The sequence below is a fragment of the Eptatretus burgeri genome, chromosome 12 (genome assembly GCF_056783735.1).
Source record: "Eptatretus burgeri isolate ZD-2024b chromosome 12, Ebu_testis_v1, whole genome shotgun sequence".
Classification (NCBI taxonomy): Eukaryota; Metazoa; Chordata; class Myxini; order Myxiniformes; family Myxinidae; genus Eptatretus; species Eptatretus burgeri.
The window spans coordinates 4,910,429-4,926,216 of NC_140972.1; the positions used below are offsets into that span (position 1 = coordinate 4,910,429).

Sequence of the window (15,788 nt, forward strand, 5' to 3'; positions counted from 1 at the left end):
ATTCGTGATTTTGGTAGTTTTACTAGAAGGGGGTTGTTGGTGGACCTTGAGTGCCCTGCTGAAATATGGTGGGGACATATCGCAGACACAGCAGGGGGGGGCGAGACTGAGGATGAGACGGTACAAGATGGAAAGACCACCGACCTGTCTGCTGTGAGGGAGTGAGAGGCCCAAAGACTCAGCCTCAATGTGGGAGATACCAATGATCCTAAATGCCTTGGTTTCCACAGTGTGAAGCCGAGAAAGGTGAGAGGCAGGAGCACCAGCCCAGAGAGGAGAACAGTACTCCATCAGGCTGCAGACAAAAAGCTTTGTAAGTGGTCAGGAGCTCAGGTGGGCCGAGGAAGGACTTTGCACGACGGAGGATTCCCAGTCGGCGACTGGCTTTGGAGGCCAGGTTGGAAATGTGGCTTTCCCAGGAAAGATCATGGCAGATAGTAAGACCCAGAAGCTTGAATGAAAGGACTTCTTCCAGGGGAATGTTGAGAAAATGGATGGGGGGGGGGGGAGGGTTTCGAATCGGTCCTTTTAGAGAGACATCGTAAGAGTGCGAGATTTGTCTGGATTGAAAGACATGTTCCACATGTTGGACAAGTTTGTGAATTTACCCAGATCTGCAGTGAGTGAAGAAGCTGCTACTTGCTGGTCTGAGGGATGACAGGTGGTATTGAAGAGGGTGGAGTCATCAGCAAAGACATAAAGAGGATTTTCCAGAGAGTCGGAGAGATCATTGATGAAAACCAGAAAAAGAACAGGGCCCAGAACGCTACCTTGAGGAACTCCAGCATGGATAGGAAGAGGGGATGAAAGAACTCCATTTAGGGCTACACATTGACTGTGCAGGAGAGGAAATCCATGAGCCAGGAGTGGACATGGCCTTGGATACCATAGGAAGAATGTTTGGTGAGCAGGGCAGGGTGCCAGACCATGTCAAAAGCACGCGATATGTCTTGGGATATGGCTCTGATTTCATGTCTGGCATTGAGGACCTCCTTCCATTGTTGGGAGAGCAGAAGCAACATATCCAGGGGAGAGTGACCTGGTCTGAAACCAAATTGATGATCGGAAATCAAGCCATTGGAGAAGAGGAAGGATTTAATGTCTGAAGCGATGATGGATTCCATAACCTTGCTGATGATTGGGAGAAGGCTGATTGGTCTGTAGTTGCAGGGATCTGTTTTTGCACCTTTTTGTGCAGGGCAGTAATGTTTGCTGATTTCCAAGCAGATGGCAGATGACCTTGAGCAAATGAGAGGGTGAATAGAACAGAGAGAGGGTGAGCAAGAGCAGCAGAGCAGGTTTTCAGGACACGTGCGCTGATGCCGTCTGGACCGGTTGCAGAATCTGAGTCGAGGTTTGACAGCAAGTTCTCCACCTTGTCAGGAGAAAATGACACAGAGTCCAGGGACAGTTGGGTGCGACTCGGTAAGGTGGGTACAGAAAAAGATGGGTTTTGGACACAAGATTTCGATGCAAACACCGAGTTTAGGCATTCGGCCTAAACATCCACAACTAGTTATCCAAGACTAGAATAGTTATCCATGCACAACTATTTGAAATATCCTGCTATATATAGTTTTTGGCCCTCTCAAAGGTGAAGAATCAATTTTTTTTTTTATTGTGATCGGGATCTACATCCGGATCGTCACAAAAATCGAATCAATTTGTCCTCGTCATACACCCAACCAGTCCACCAAGTTTCATCCGAAGCCATCCATAACTTTTTGAGATATTCTGCTCACAGACAAACAGACGGGGATGAAAACATCACCTCTGTCAATCTTCGGTGGCGGAGTAAATATGGAATAATAATAAGAAGACGAAGAATAATATTGTATTTGTTTATTGGAAGAAGCAGGGTGAAGGGGTACAGCGAGCGCAGTCCGCGGAGGAGGTGCAGCGAGCGCAGTCGGCGGAGGGGGTGCAGCGAGCGCAGTCGGCAGAGGGGGTGCAGCGAGTGCAGTCGGCAGAGGGGGTGCAGCGAGCGCAGTCGGCGGAGGGGGTGCAGCGAGCACAGTCGGCAGAGGGGTGCAGCGAGCGCAGTCGGCGGAGGGTGTGCAGCGAGCGCAGTCGGCGGAGGGGGTGCAGCGAGCGCAGTCGGAGGAGGGGGTGCAGCGAGCGCAGTCGGAGGAGGGGGTGCAGCGAGCGCAGTCGGCGGAGGGGGTGCAGCGAGCGCAGTCGGCGGAGGGGGTGCAGCGAGCGCAGTCGGCGGAGGGGTGCAGCGAGCGCAGTGGGCGGCGGGGCGCAGCGAGCGCAGTCGGCGGAGGGGGTGCAGCGAGCGCAGTCGGCGGAGGGGTGCAGCGAGCGCAGTCGGCGGAGGGGTGCAGCGAGCGCAGTCGGCGGAGGGGTGCAGCGAGCGCAGTCGGCGGAGGGGTGCAGCGAGCGCAGTCGGCGGAGGGGTGCAGCGAGCGCAGTCGGCGGAGGGGTGCAGCGAGCGCAGTCGGCGGAGGGGGTGCAGCAATGGAGAAAGGTGGGAATGAAGTCTGGAAGACAGTTTTTGGAGGTGATGAGACTATTAAATATGTAGATTTAGTATGTCTGTATTTCTATTTCTCTTTGCCGACGACTCCACCCTCTGCCGTACCATCTGTCATCCCTCAGACCGGCAAGCAGCAGCTTCTTCGCTCACTGCAGATCTGGATAAAATCACAAACTGGTCCAACACGTGGAACATGTCTTTCAATCCAGACAAATCTCACACTCTCACTATGTCTCTTCGAAAGGACCGTTTACAAAACCCCCCCATCCACTTTCTCAACAATCCTCTGGAAGAAGTCTTTTCTTTCAAGCTTCTAGGTCTCACTATCTGCCATGACCTTTCCTGGGAAAGTCACATTTCCAACCTCGCCTCAAAAGCCAGTCGCCGACTGGGAATCCTCCGTCGTGCAAAGTCCTTCCTCGGCCCTCTTGAGCTCCTGACCACTTACAAAGCTTTTGTCCGTAGCCTGATGGAGTACTGCTCTCCCCTCTGGGCTGGTGCTCCTGCCTCCCACCTTTCTCGGCTTAACGCTGTCGAAACCAGGGCATTTAAGATCATCGGCATCTCCCGCAATGAAGCTGAGTCTTTGGGCCTCTCACTCAATCACCGCAGGTTGGTCGGTGGTCTTTCTGTCTTCTACCGACTCCTCTCCAGCCTTGCCCCCCCTGCTCTCTCTGCGATTTGTCCCCACCACATTTCCACAGGGCGCTCAAGGTCTGCCAACAACCCCCTTCTGGTAAAACTACCAAAATCACGAATCACTGCTCATCTTCACTCTTTCATTCCTCTTTTTTCCCGCCTTTGGAATAAACTTCCTCACTCTATTCTTTCCCATTCTTCCCTCCAGGCTTTCAAAACAGCTGTTCACCATCACCTCTTATCTTCCCCCATCCAAATCCTCGATCTTTTCTACCCCTGATAATCCACCCAAGCCCACTTCCTTCATTTCTCCTGCTTTCCTTCCTGAAAGTCCCTGAAATGTCCATCTTCTCTTCGCCATGTTCCCCGTCCCATCCCCATCCCTCTCCCTTCCACAGTTCACCTAATGTGTCTGTTCCCCACTGTTTTGTCCCTTCCACTCCCGCCCCTCTTGTCTCATGCCTCCTTGCTGTGAGTTGTGTGTTTGCTCTCATACGAGCCTCGACCAAGGTATACAAAAAAAAAAAAAAAATTACGTCGTAACGAAACCACCTATGACATCAAACAAAAAAAGCACTTATTTCCCATCCATGGGGAGAATTTGACATGTGCAAGTTTCAATTTTTTCCATGATGGAGGTCCAAAGTTTTTCCTGTTTTCCAATACGGCTGCCACATCTCACGACCTATGACATCATAATTATCATTAAAACATTCCACGTGAGTAATCGCACCGATGGTGAAAGTTTTGACAATCGGATAAGCAGTTGCAGAGATAATGGAGAAAATTAGCATGGGCAAACAGACGGCCAATCCGAAAACAATGCTTCCGGCAATTTTGTCAGCAAAGGCAGAAGGGGAGAAAAATCTAATGGGTCTTAGGGGGTTAAAAGGGTCTTAAGGGGTCTAAAAGGTCATCTCCAACAGCAGTTAAAGGTCTAAAGGCTCTAAGAGTTATATGGGGGGGGTCTAAAGTTTTCAAAAGGGGTCTAATGGGTCAAAACGTCCAAAAGGTTGAAGGTTGGGGATGTCCAAAGGGTCTGTCGTCCAAAAGGTCTGAGGGGCCTCAAAAGTATGTTCCTATTGTCCATTTATAATTAATGGACGCCGTCAAGGTACAATAACAAGCAGCAGTTCAAATAACTGGTACTCTAGTATTCATGCGCAGTTAAAAAATAAATAAACAACTAAAACAAACAGAAAAACGAATAAATTAATTTGTATTTCAAAGATGCTCCGAAAGTTCCAAAGCACACCAGCACAGCAGAGGATGTTGATGGAAGGGTTTCTCGTCTGGTGTCGATAAGATTCTTCCGTGATAATTCTGATATACGGTCCTGTGATTTCAAAATTTAAGTGCACAAAATGAAGTTTATAAATTACAAGAATGTACCTTCTATTAAAAACTTGTAACTTCGAAGATTAAGAGCAAAAAGACGGATCCGAGGAGAACACGCGAGCGAAGAAGAAGTGGTGGAGATTTCTCAGCTCGTGTCGGTAAGATTCTTCAGTGATAATTCTGACATATTGCGAGTGTCTTGTCTGCAGCGAACATTCTGAGAGAGAGAGAGCGCTTACAGAGGAGTAAGATGCGTACAAAGTTGAGAGGCGCGTTAATAATAATCGGAGTAGCGAATGGGTGAATCAAAAAAAAAAATTGCAAAATCCAAAAATTGTGCGAATCCCTAATAATAGATCATTGATGCACGTACTCATGGTCCAACTCACGTTCAAACAGTACGTAATCTATATCTATAATAATCTATGTCGATGTGTACACTATTTTTACACATATGTATAAATAAAGATAAAGGTGTGTGTGCGTGTTCGTCGTAAACTTAGCTATAAGGGCTAACACGCCGAAATCACCTCCGTCAAAACCGACACGAATTCACGGAGTATGTTTTCGGTAGGTTTACTCGAGGATATCGGCGAAGAAGTTTCCGCTTAGGGGCTTTTGGAAACGTTAACGTGAGACGTTTGAAGGTGATCACGTGACTCGGAAGTGCTGCGGCGTGGAACCGTGAAGAAAAAAATATTCAGGGAAAGATAAACGTTCTTCCTCTTTGTTTTCTTCTTTGTTTGCAATAAGGACAAATCGTATCTTATTTCCATTGTCCTGGCACTCAATTGGTGCTGTTGCATGAGGATCCAACCCTTCACGACTGTTGTAGTTCGAGGAGGTGCTACCGACTATTATCTGCACAAACTGCTGTGCAATTATCCACAAAAATCAGTCGTGTGTGTGTGTGTGTGTGTGTGTGTGTGTGTGTGTGTGTGTGTGTGTGTGTGTGTGTGTGTGTGTGTGTGTGTGTGTGTGTGTGTGTGTGTGTGTGTGTGTGTGTGTGTGTGTGTGTGTGTGTGTGTGTGTGTGTGTGTGTCCCCCTCCCTGCGATTGCACTACGGCAATGTCAAAACAGGAGTCGAGTTTGGGTCGTAAGTCTCCTGCAACAAAATGAATCAAATCGGTTAGAGATGCACAACCGAACAAGGCAGCTTCAGCATGAAGCCGAAATGATGCACGCCGCATGGACGCACATCGTGATGTCAATGGAGGTACCAGCCACCGTCGCCGTTCACTGCATCGAGCTGCAAAAAATTGGACCTGAATTCGACGATCCAACTGTGCAACTCGACATAAGCACTACTTCAGTAATATATCGGTATTGTCGAGCCAAAAAAGGAAGGGTGAGCCACCCTCAATGTGCTGCTGTAAGGTCTGTAAGGTCAAGAACTGTAAGGTCAAGTTCGATTGTTCCCGGGAACGACCGTATCCGTCGAGAACGCTCATGAAAAGTGACATCAGTGTGTGCAAACTTTTTGAAGACCATACGGAGGTACAACTGTTGCTTCCAAATGACGTATTTTGGCGCCAAATCGGACAAAAGAGCATGGCTTCGTGCCAACTTTCAAAGTGCAGGGACAGGTGTATCAATCATGTCGCTGGCTCATTATTCCCAGAGCCAGGTGACACACCCAAATTTCTCCAGATATATTTCTTTTCTGAAGCGGAGGAGCATGCGCGACAATGATTAGACTAATTCCCTTACACCTCGTTCTGAAATTGCAAAATATATCGCTGCCTCGAAGGAAAGGATGTACCCTTTACACTCATGCAATATAACAGCTGGATGCCCCAGACTGCAAACTCATCATACATGCTGACAAAACGCCTGCCACAGAACATGAACGGCGTTTTAATGCACCATCAACTGGAGAAATCGCTGTCATTATTGCCGGAGACGAAGCATCCAAAAGGGATACCATCCTGCCACAACGTGACACCAGAGTTAAAAGGGTGAGTGACACAAACAAGGCCTACGATGCCTTGCAGTAACCCTTCTTGTTCTCATTTGGTGAAGACGGTCCCCACTTCGGGATCCAGCAATTCAATCCGACGACTCAACAACATACTCCAGGTAAGAAAGTGACCGCAGTGCAACCGTATTCCGACAAGACGATGCAGAAGGACGACGACGACAATCTGCTTCTTTAATTCTGAGTTGATGCATTTCTGAGATGATGACAACAACACACACAAAAAAAAAAAAAAAACACGTTGACCCTATGACCTCAAAAACAATCGACTTCCAGCTTGTCACTACCTCGACGAGGTGGTTAAGTTTCATGAAGATCAGAGTAAAACGTAACCCGCAGTCGATTGGACAGACAGACAGACAGACAGACAGACAGACAGACAGACAGACAGACAGACAAACAGGACAGACCGCACCAACCGATATAATTGCGAATCTTTGATTTTGCAAGAAACACACAGAAAGGGTGAACACACAACCTCCGTCCACCTTCGGTGGCAGAGGTAAATACGAATACGACGTACGAGGTGTGCTTGTGCGTGTGATCTATGAGAGAGAGAGAGAGAGAGAGAGTGAAATAGCAATTCACTTTGCTTCTTCTCGTATTTCATTCACACATTTGCAAAAAAAAAGTTTTACACAGACAGCGATGGGAAGAAAGAAAATAAATAAATAAACCAATAAATATCTGCGAATGAAACAAAACAAATTTGAGGCTCTTCTCATCGATAGAATGTCCACTGGAGAACACCGCAGTCTACTTCTTGCATTGCATGACCTTTGTGCACGGAAGTGCAAATGAAATGCAATCAAAGCCAACATGCCAAGCTGCCCACACCCATAATATACCACCGTAATTTCAGAAGCGGCCTGCGGTAATGGCTTAATCGATACTTTTATGGATACTAACCCTCCGTATAGCTACAATCAAGTCCATTTCTCCCTGGCAATCACGACTGCCGGTCAAAGGTTAACATCAAGAATGAGGATAATCTCCTCCAGAAACCGGTTTGGGAATGCAGACAACTTGATTACATTTCAAAATAATCGATGGTGAGTAGTCATCTGTTCTGATAGATGCACTTGGTGCGGAAGACTCTTGAAGCCGGCACAGGAGCCATACTTATCAGGTGCCCTCATCGTTGTGGATTTGACCGTGTTGACCTCAACCGGTGAGAAACGTTTTCTTCTGCCGATTAGACATCGAGTCAAAATTATGGCACAGAAAAAAAAATAATCATAAAAATGTTCAAAAGAGTGCAAGGAAACATCTTATCCGAGTCTGAAAACCCTTTCACTCCATCAAGGATAAACTAAAGAGCTCCACCTTTCTTGTTGTCGAGCTTGGTGGTTTGAGAGCACACAACAGTGAATGTGAATTACGATGCCTGATGGTACTGTGTGACTGCCACCGCCAGCGCTCAATCGCTGAGCATACGATAAACAACACAAACTTCTGTTCACAATGTTGCTCTTCGTTGGAAAACATGTCGGTGACTTCCTATGCCTTGGTGGAGGAGCAGATTTTGCTTAAACCGACGCATTCGTTGGATTCCACATGTTTCTCATTGTGAAGAACAACCTCGGGGAAGACGTTTCACATCATGTAAGTTACATCAACATATTAACTATATAACATAAGGGGTGCTTGGTGAGTGGAGGGTGTGGACACGTGATAATTGCAGTGGAACAAGTCGGAGTCGGTTGGACGAAGAGGCTGTGGAATATGTGTGAGAGGGTTCAATTCCGGAGGATTCGAGGACAGGGTTAATTGTGCTGATATGGAAGGGGAAGGGCGATGTTCAAGATCCAGGGAAGTACAGGGGGCATGACGCTCCTAAGTCACGTCATCGTGAAATGAAGGTGCTGGAGAGGATAAGGAACAGTGTGGAGATCGAAGAAGAGCAGCAGGGGTGTTAGACAGGGTAGGGGGATGATGGATGGGATGTTTGCACTGAGACAGCTGGTAGAGAATAGGTTGGAGGTGCAAGGTGAGATGGCATTGGGATTTCTCAAAGTCAGATTGGTCAGCACAAACGTCGATGTAATAAAGTAGTGGCAGCTGTCTGTCTGTCTCTGTCTGTCTCTGTCTGTCTGCCACGTCATTCCGGCATAAGAAGGCCGACTCCAACATCCGCCATTGATATTTCCATGCAATTTTGGCCAAACACAACGTTGAACCTGTCATATTGACAATCGCCGTGCCCTACCTTTGCATTTTCCGTTCAGTGTGAAGTACAAAGAAAACGATTGTTAACATAATCATGAAATATCGAAAGGCTAGGCATCACAGGCCTTCCCATGACACAGTATGCACAGGTCTTCGGCTTCATTCCTTCGGCCTCGCCTTCAGTCCGCTTCCGGTTAATTCTTTCTGGAGTGATCGATGCAGCATTCCGGGGCTTCCTGACCGGGTTTATTCGGACTTGAAGAAGCGTCCAATGATACAAATTCTGAGTGGTTGGCTTGATTTGGGAGTTTAATCACAACGAATAACATGGTTGATCTTCTCAACAGCAAGATCCACGACCGCCTGTCGGGTGACACCTTCATCGTCAAGTGTCGAATCTATGGTCCATCAAACGCTATCTACCCTTTATCCATCTGAGTTTCTTAACTAGATCAATCTTTGGATGGATGCCAACGCATGGATGTCACTGAAAGTTAACACTCCCATCATGTTGTTGAGCAATCTCAACTCTCAAGAGCCACTGCAACGTTACATCTTAAAGGTCACCGATCATCTTCTTGAGGCGCGAATGCTCCGTGGTGAGCGTGCCGGGTCAATTCCTCTTATTCTAAGAATTCTTCTTTCTCCAACTGACAAGAATCTTCCTTCCCAGCTCTTCCCTGATGACAGTTTCCAGTCAGGCTGGCATTTGCAATGACAATCAACACAAGCCGAGGTAAGAGCCTGTAGAGTGTGCAGTCCTGCTTCCCACCAATGTTTTTACACAAGAATGTCTGGAGATTGCAACGGGTAGAGGAGGAGACCCACTCGATTTGCACATCTTTGCCAAACATAATGAATTCCGGATAAGAAGAGGGACTGAACGTGCTGCAGGCCCATGGACAGACAATGTTGTTGATTGTGAGACCGAACGTGCTGCAGGCCCATGGACAGACAATGTTGTTGATTGTGAGACCGAACGTGCTGCAGGCCCATGGACAGACAATGTTGTTGATTGTGAGACCGAACGTGCTGCAGGCCCATGAACAGACAATGTTGTTGATTGTGAGACTGAACATGCTGCAGGCCCATGGACAGACAATGTTGTTGATTGTGAGACTGAACGTGCTGCAGGCCCATGGACAGACAATGTTGTTGATTGTGAGACCGAACGTGCTGCAGGCCCATGGACAGACAATGTTGTTGATAGTGAGACCGAACGTGCTGCAGGCCCATGAACAGACAATGTTGTTGATTGTGAGACTGAACATGCTGCAGGCCCATGGACAGACAATGTTGTTGATTGTGAGACTGAACGTGCTGCAGGCCCATGGACAGACAATGTTGTTGATTGTGAGACTGAACGTGCTGCAGGCCCATGGACAGACAATGTTGTTGATAGTGAGACCGAACGTGCTGCAGGCCCATGAACAGACAATGTTGTTGATAGTGAGACTGAACATGCTGCAGGCCCATGAACAGACAATGTTGTTGATTGTGAGACTGAACGTGCTGCAGGCCCATGAACAGACAATGTTGTTGATTGTGAGACTGAACGTGCTGCAGGCCCATGGACAGACAATGTTGTTGATTGTGAGACTGAACGTGCTGCAGGCCCATGGACAGACAATGTTGTTGATAGTGAGACCGAACGTGCTGCAGGCCCATGGACAGACAATGTTGTTGATTGTGAGACTGAACGTGCTGCAGGCCCATGAACAGACAATGTTGTTGATTGTGAGACTGAACGTGCTGCAGGCCCATGAACAGACAATGTTGTTGATTGTGAGACTGAACGTGCTGCAGGCCCATGAACAGACAATGTTGTTGATTGTGAGACTGAACGTGCTGCAGGCCCATGAACAGACAATGTTGTTGATTGTGAGACTGAACGTGCTGCAGGCCCATGGACAGACAATGTTGTTGATTGTGAGACTGAACGTGCTGCAGGCCCATGGACAGACAATGTTGTTGATAGTGAGACCGAACGTGCTGCAGGCCCATGGACAGACAATGTTGTTGATTGTGAGACTGAACGTGCTGCAGGCCCATGAACAGACAATGTTGTTGATAGTGAGACTGAACGTGCTGCAGGCCGATGGACAGACAATGTTGTTGATTGTGAGACTGAACATGCTGCAGGCCCATGAACAGACAATGTTGTTGATTGTGAGACCGAACGTGCTGCAGGCCCATGGACAGACAATGTTGTTGATTGTGAGACTGAACATGCTGCAGGCCCATGGACAGACAATGTTGTTGATAGTGAGACCGAACGTGCTGCAGGCCCATGAACAGACAATGTTGTTGATTGTGAGACTGAACGTGCTGCAGGCCCATGGACAGACAATGTTGTTGATAGTGAGACTGAACGTGCTGCAGGCCCATGGACAGACAATGTTGTTGATAGTGAGACCGAACGTGCTGCAGGCCCATGGACAGACAATGTTGTTGATAGTGAGACCGAACGTGCTGCAGGCCCATGGACAGACAATGTTGTTGATAGTGAGACCGAACGTGCTGCAGGCCCATGGACAGACAATGTTGTTGATAGTGAGACTGAACGTGCTGCAGGCCCATGGACAGACAATGTTGTTGATAGTGAGACCGAACGTGCTGCAGGCCCATGAACCAACAACGTTGTTTCGAGTGAGACCGTGTAAACGCAGGGGGCAGACCTGGAGTGACGTTTGGAGGGTTCAAAGCTCCCAAGAAAATGTTGTTCATGAAAAACTTTCAACGGACTAATTCAGCTCAGTGAACAAAACCTTTTTTCAGATCGTTCATCACAACAAACATGGGTCGTAGGTGATGAGTAAAAATCAAATTGTCAGGGCCCCCAATCGCCCTGTGCTCTCTATCCGCCACTGAAATAAAACTTCTTTTTTACTGATCATCACTATTGTTCACCATCATCACAAACAATAAACTATGCCGATTAGCGAGATGTGTAAAACAACATGTTTTTTTCCTCATGAGCACTTTCAGTCACAATCATTAACACTTTCATTTTGCAATCTGTCATTGTTTTTTTACTTCAACGTCTGATCTCTGGGAACATAAAACAAATTCATAACTATTTTTGGCAATAATTGTGCGGATGAATAAAATTAACACTGGGTTGTTCGCAGTAAACAAACTTCTGGGAGCATGCGAGGCAGCGCTTCGGTGTCCATACACCACCCAAATAAAGGGAGGGTGTTCCGTGGGTCGCTGCTCGTGTTAATTGAAGGTACAGTTTGGACGGGTTTTAAAGTTGAAGTCCCGAACACGATTTTCCCCATTACCCCCGAAGCTCGCGGATTTGCGGTCACTGGGATTTTCAAAAACTTAACCCCCGTGAACGCCAAGGTCCTCCTGTATATACATACTTGAACAGTGTGCAGGGTATTGTGCTCTATGAACTGTCAAAGTTTTTTTTTTTTTTTTTTTTTTTTGAAAGAGGCGAGCGTAAGGAGAGTGACAACATTTGGCATGATCCTTTGTAGATCAGGCATCTCACACAGACACTGAAAGAAAAAGTGTTCTTTGTACACATTTCATTCGTTCAGGCAATTCAAAGATGGGTTGACTATTCCTTATAAGCAATAATCACTTGCTCACTCCATGCCAAAACTATAGCATCAGTCAAATATCTTGCACCAATGCCATGTGTACACCTCCACCCCTTTATAAAACATCCCAGTTGAGCCCCAGCCTCTCCCGTCCTTAAAATACCCTGGTTCAGCCCCCCAACCCCCTTATAAATTAAAAAAGATTAAAAAGTGCTTGCACACCGCTTTCCACCAAATAAAATCCTGGTTGTGCCCCCATTTAAAAAATAAAAAAAAATTAAATGGCTGTGACCCCCATTATTTTCACAAACTTTTGTGGTTGCACACCCACTTGCACCATGTAAAAATTGTGGTTGCACATGCTCTCAGTCTTTCTTTTTTATAATCGTGGTGCACCCCTCCACTTATTGTCATGTTTGATCTGGATATTAATATGGATACGTTACTCTGCCTAATGTCTGGGTCATCCTCCCCATCCCCAGGAGGGTGGGGAGGGTCAAGAGGCCAATTTTAGTTGTGCCCATGACCAGCTCAATGACCCATAAAATTATTCCTTTTGCAAAAATGAAATTGTGAAACACCACACTTTGGTAGTACAGACACACAAACTTCATGCGACATCACAAATTGACCGAGTTTCCTTACCCTCACAGCAATGCAGGCCAGGCGAGTCGTTACAGAGGACGCGTCACAAAGTGCTTTGTGAATGGGCAGCAGAATGTCTGCCAAGAAGAAAACAACCCACCAGATAGAAATGACACAGAAATAGCAGAAAAAAAATAATGTCCATGGTTTTCAACATTCTACATAATTTACTAAACGCACAGCACCAGTCAAACACAGGACACCTGCATACCTGTAACCTGCTCAATCGACCTGGTGGAAATAAGTGTCGGTGGATGGGAAAGCAGTGCGTGCAGTACTGTGCCACAGAGCACGGCTGTGGCACCGCGCAATTGCGGGTCTGAGTGGGATATGTATCTGAGCACGTCGCTCACCAATTGCTCTGTCGACATCACATAGGAGGAAAAGCTTGAGATCATTTGTGATTATCAAAATGCCAGCGCAACATGTGAACGTGAAGAAGAAAAAAAAATACATATATATATATATATATATATATATCAAATAATTATCTCACCCCTTATCGCTATCGTAAATTGAAAACAATAAATTAAAGATTGCCTCGATTGCGTAAAGATAAAATAAATTCCTTTTCGATTTATTATTCAATTTGCACGATAGTGTGTTAAAATGGGCGAGAAGTTGTCAATCGGATGAGATTCCAGCTTGACTGACGAGCTGGCACAGTGAATTGAAAGTGTATTTATGGAAAGGAAAGCAAGGTTATCGGGTTTTCATTTATCTCTCTTTGCTCAGGAGCTCACGATGCCAATTGATAGCCGGTTGGATCGAGTCTGAGCGGAAGAGATTGCATTTCGGTGAAATGTGGTATTTTTAATTAATTACAGTCATCAGACATTAAATGGAGAGCATCCAGACGCCATGCCGGAGAACTTAGCTGGACATTCTCACGTGGGATGGGAAGAGTCGCCCCATTCAAATTCTCTTAAAACTTCTCGCTCATCTTTCATCTCACTTCTTCCTTCCTTTTTATATATCTTCCTTCTCCTCCATGCCTGGTGTTGGCTTAATGGTTATGGTGGTGGGCTATGAATCCTAGGTTCCTGAGTTCAAATCCCGCTCAGCTGTTGAATTAATACCAGGTGGGGTTAACTCGGCCTGTCATCCTTCCGAGGTCGGCAAAATGAGTGCCAGCATGCTGGTATACTATGTCGGAGTGGCGATTGTGCCCAATCGCCAAGGAGACTGCTTAAGCAACACCAACGCTCTGCACAGAGTATGGTCCCAATCTCCTCCTCCTCCTTCTCCCAAGAACCATATTTTGTGCTTTTTATTTTTATAAATTACTTTTCGGTTGGAGTCTTTCCACTCCCTCCCCAGAGTGTGCATCCAAGTTCGAATGAAGTTCTTTAACATCGGTCGTCCTGCAGGCCACACCACCCGAACCCTTATGACGTGCATTCAAATGAGGCACAGTTCCCCCTATTAATTGCCAGTTCAATATTAAACATCATGCTTATGTTCAAAAGATTCTGCAATCTTTCCAGGATATTTGCATTTCTCAGAAATGAGCAGAAAAGTGAAATTCCTTCAAGATGCAAAAGCTCCCCAAAAGGAAAATAACTCGCTCACAATATACATCACATGATGGATAATAGTCGTTTCAAGCTACCCCATGAAATATACGAAGTTAAACATAGTTAAATAGTTGATAATGAAGAATTTTATAGTTCATAATAAACATTAAAATATAGTTCATAGTGCGTAGAGTTAAATAGAATACACGAGTTTTGAGTCGATTTGTATAACGAGGAAAAAGGCCCTCGGGAAGCTCGATTGCCATCCCTCTTTAAAAACAATATTATTTAAAAAAAATTAAATCACACCTCAACACAAACATGGCAGCACACGTGACAGAAACAGATCTTCATCTCACTGCTTCAAGTGCGTGCAAAACTATGAAACCAAAGCTCAAAAGATTCACACGAAGGATCGCTTCCAAATCGGATGAAAACGTCGAATTTAAATTTTAAAAAAATTAAAAAATAAAACTCGTAAAATATGACATCGAGACGAACTGCAAAATAGGATTCGTTTTAACACACAACGGTGATGGCAACACAATCTCGGCTGATAAACAAGCCGTCTCCGCGTCACCACGGCCCGATAACGCGAGCATAATGATGCAGAAAGTCCCTCAGGCCTGCTGGAGGAGCATCCACAGCAGCCCACATCTCCGACCATAATATTCTATACCCACTTTAACTCTCTTCAATCCGACCTCTTCCAAAGTTTCGAGCTTTTCCTTCCATTTCTGAGATTGAGAATTTTGATTGTATCACCATTGTGTTTAAACTATTTCTATTTTGCAACTTGTCTTGATTTTATATTTTACGAGTTTTTTTGTTTTTTTGTTTTTTTCCAGTTTCAGTTGTATCTCCTCTATTCCGTGTCATCCCCATGTCACCCCCATTCTTCCCCACATCCCTTATTTATGAAAGTTGCCCTCGATTTTATCCCACAACCCTGCTATTGATGCGTTTCATCCCCCTCTTTCTATTGTTATTTTTGTTCTGTTGCGTCCTGACCCGTTCGATGTTCTCGCTCCTCTACAAGCCTCGACATTGTATACTAAAAAAAAATAATTAAAATAACAATTAAAAGTCACCACTCTTAATGCCACAGTTCCATCTCAAAAAGTTGGATTTTGGTAACGAGTACAACCCTATTTTGAAGTTGTATTATATCCTGCAACCCTGTTTTATTGGACTTGTGTGAATCTGCGGACTCATTTTCACGACACAACCACAGCTCACCCTCTCTGCTGGAAGGCTGGTCCTTGTATAGTGGCAAGAAGAAAGCCTGGGGCTGGAGAGCAACAGCTGCGGTCACACATCCCAGAGATAACATCTTGACACTCACCCGAACTCGACTGTCTGATATAAGACCTGTGAGTGCAAAACAAACGCACACAAATTGAGGTGTCAGTTCCCAGCGATTTTGGCTGTTCCAGGATGTGCACAGGAACGATTGGCCCGACGGACA

At 46.0% G+C, this 15,788-nt stretch overlaps 1 protein-coding gene across 5 annotated transcripts in view; it reads right to left on the reverse strand.

Annotated features, from left to right (window-relative positions):
- HTT (huntingtin) overlaps positions 1-15,788 on the reverse strand; it is a 637,913-nt gene that overhangs the window by 556,653 nt on the left and 65,472 nt on the right. For all 5 annotated transcript variants that reach the window (XM_085849284.1, XM_085849282.1, XM_085849286.1 and 2 more), the window contains 3 exons: positions 15,560-15,691; positions 13,015-13,164; positions 12,804-12,880 (listed from right to left, as the gene is read on the reverse strand). In XM_085849284.1, the coding sequence (XP_085705410.1) occupies positions 12,804-12,880; positions 13,015-13,164; positions 15,560-15,691 (359 nt within the window). The remainder of the gene's footprint in view (positions 1-12,803; positions 12,881-13,014; positions 13,165-15,559; positions 15,692-15,788) is intronic.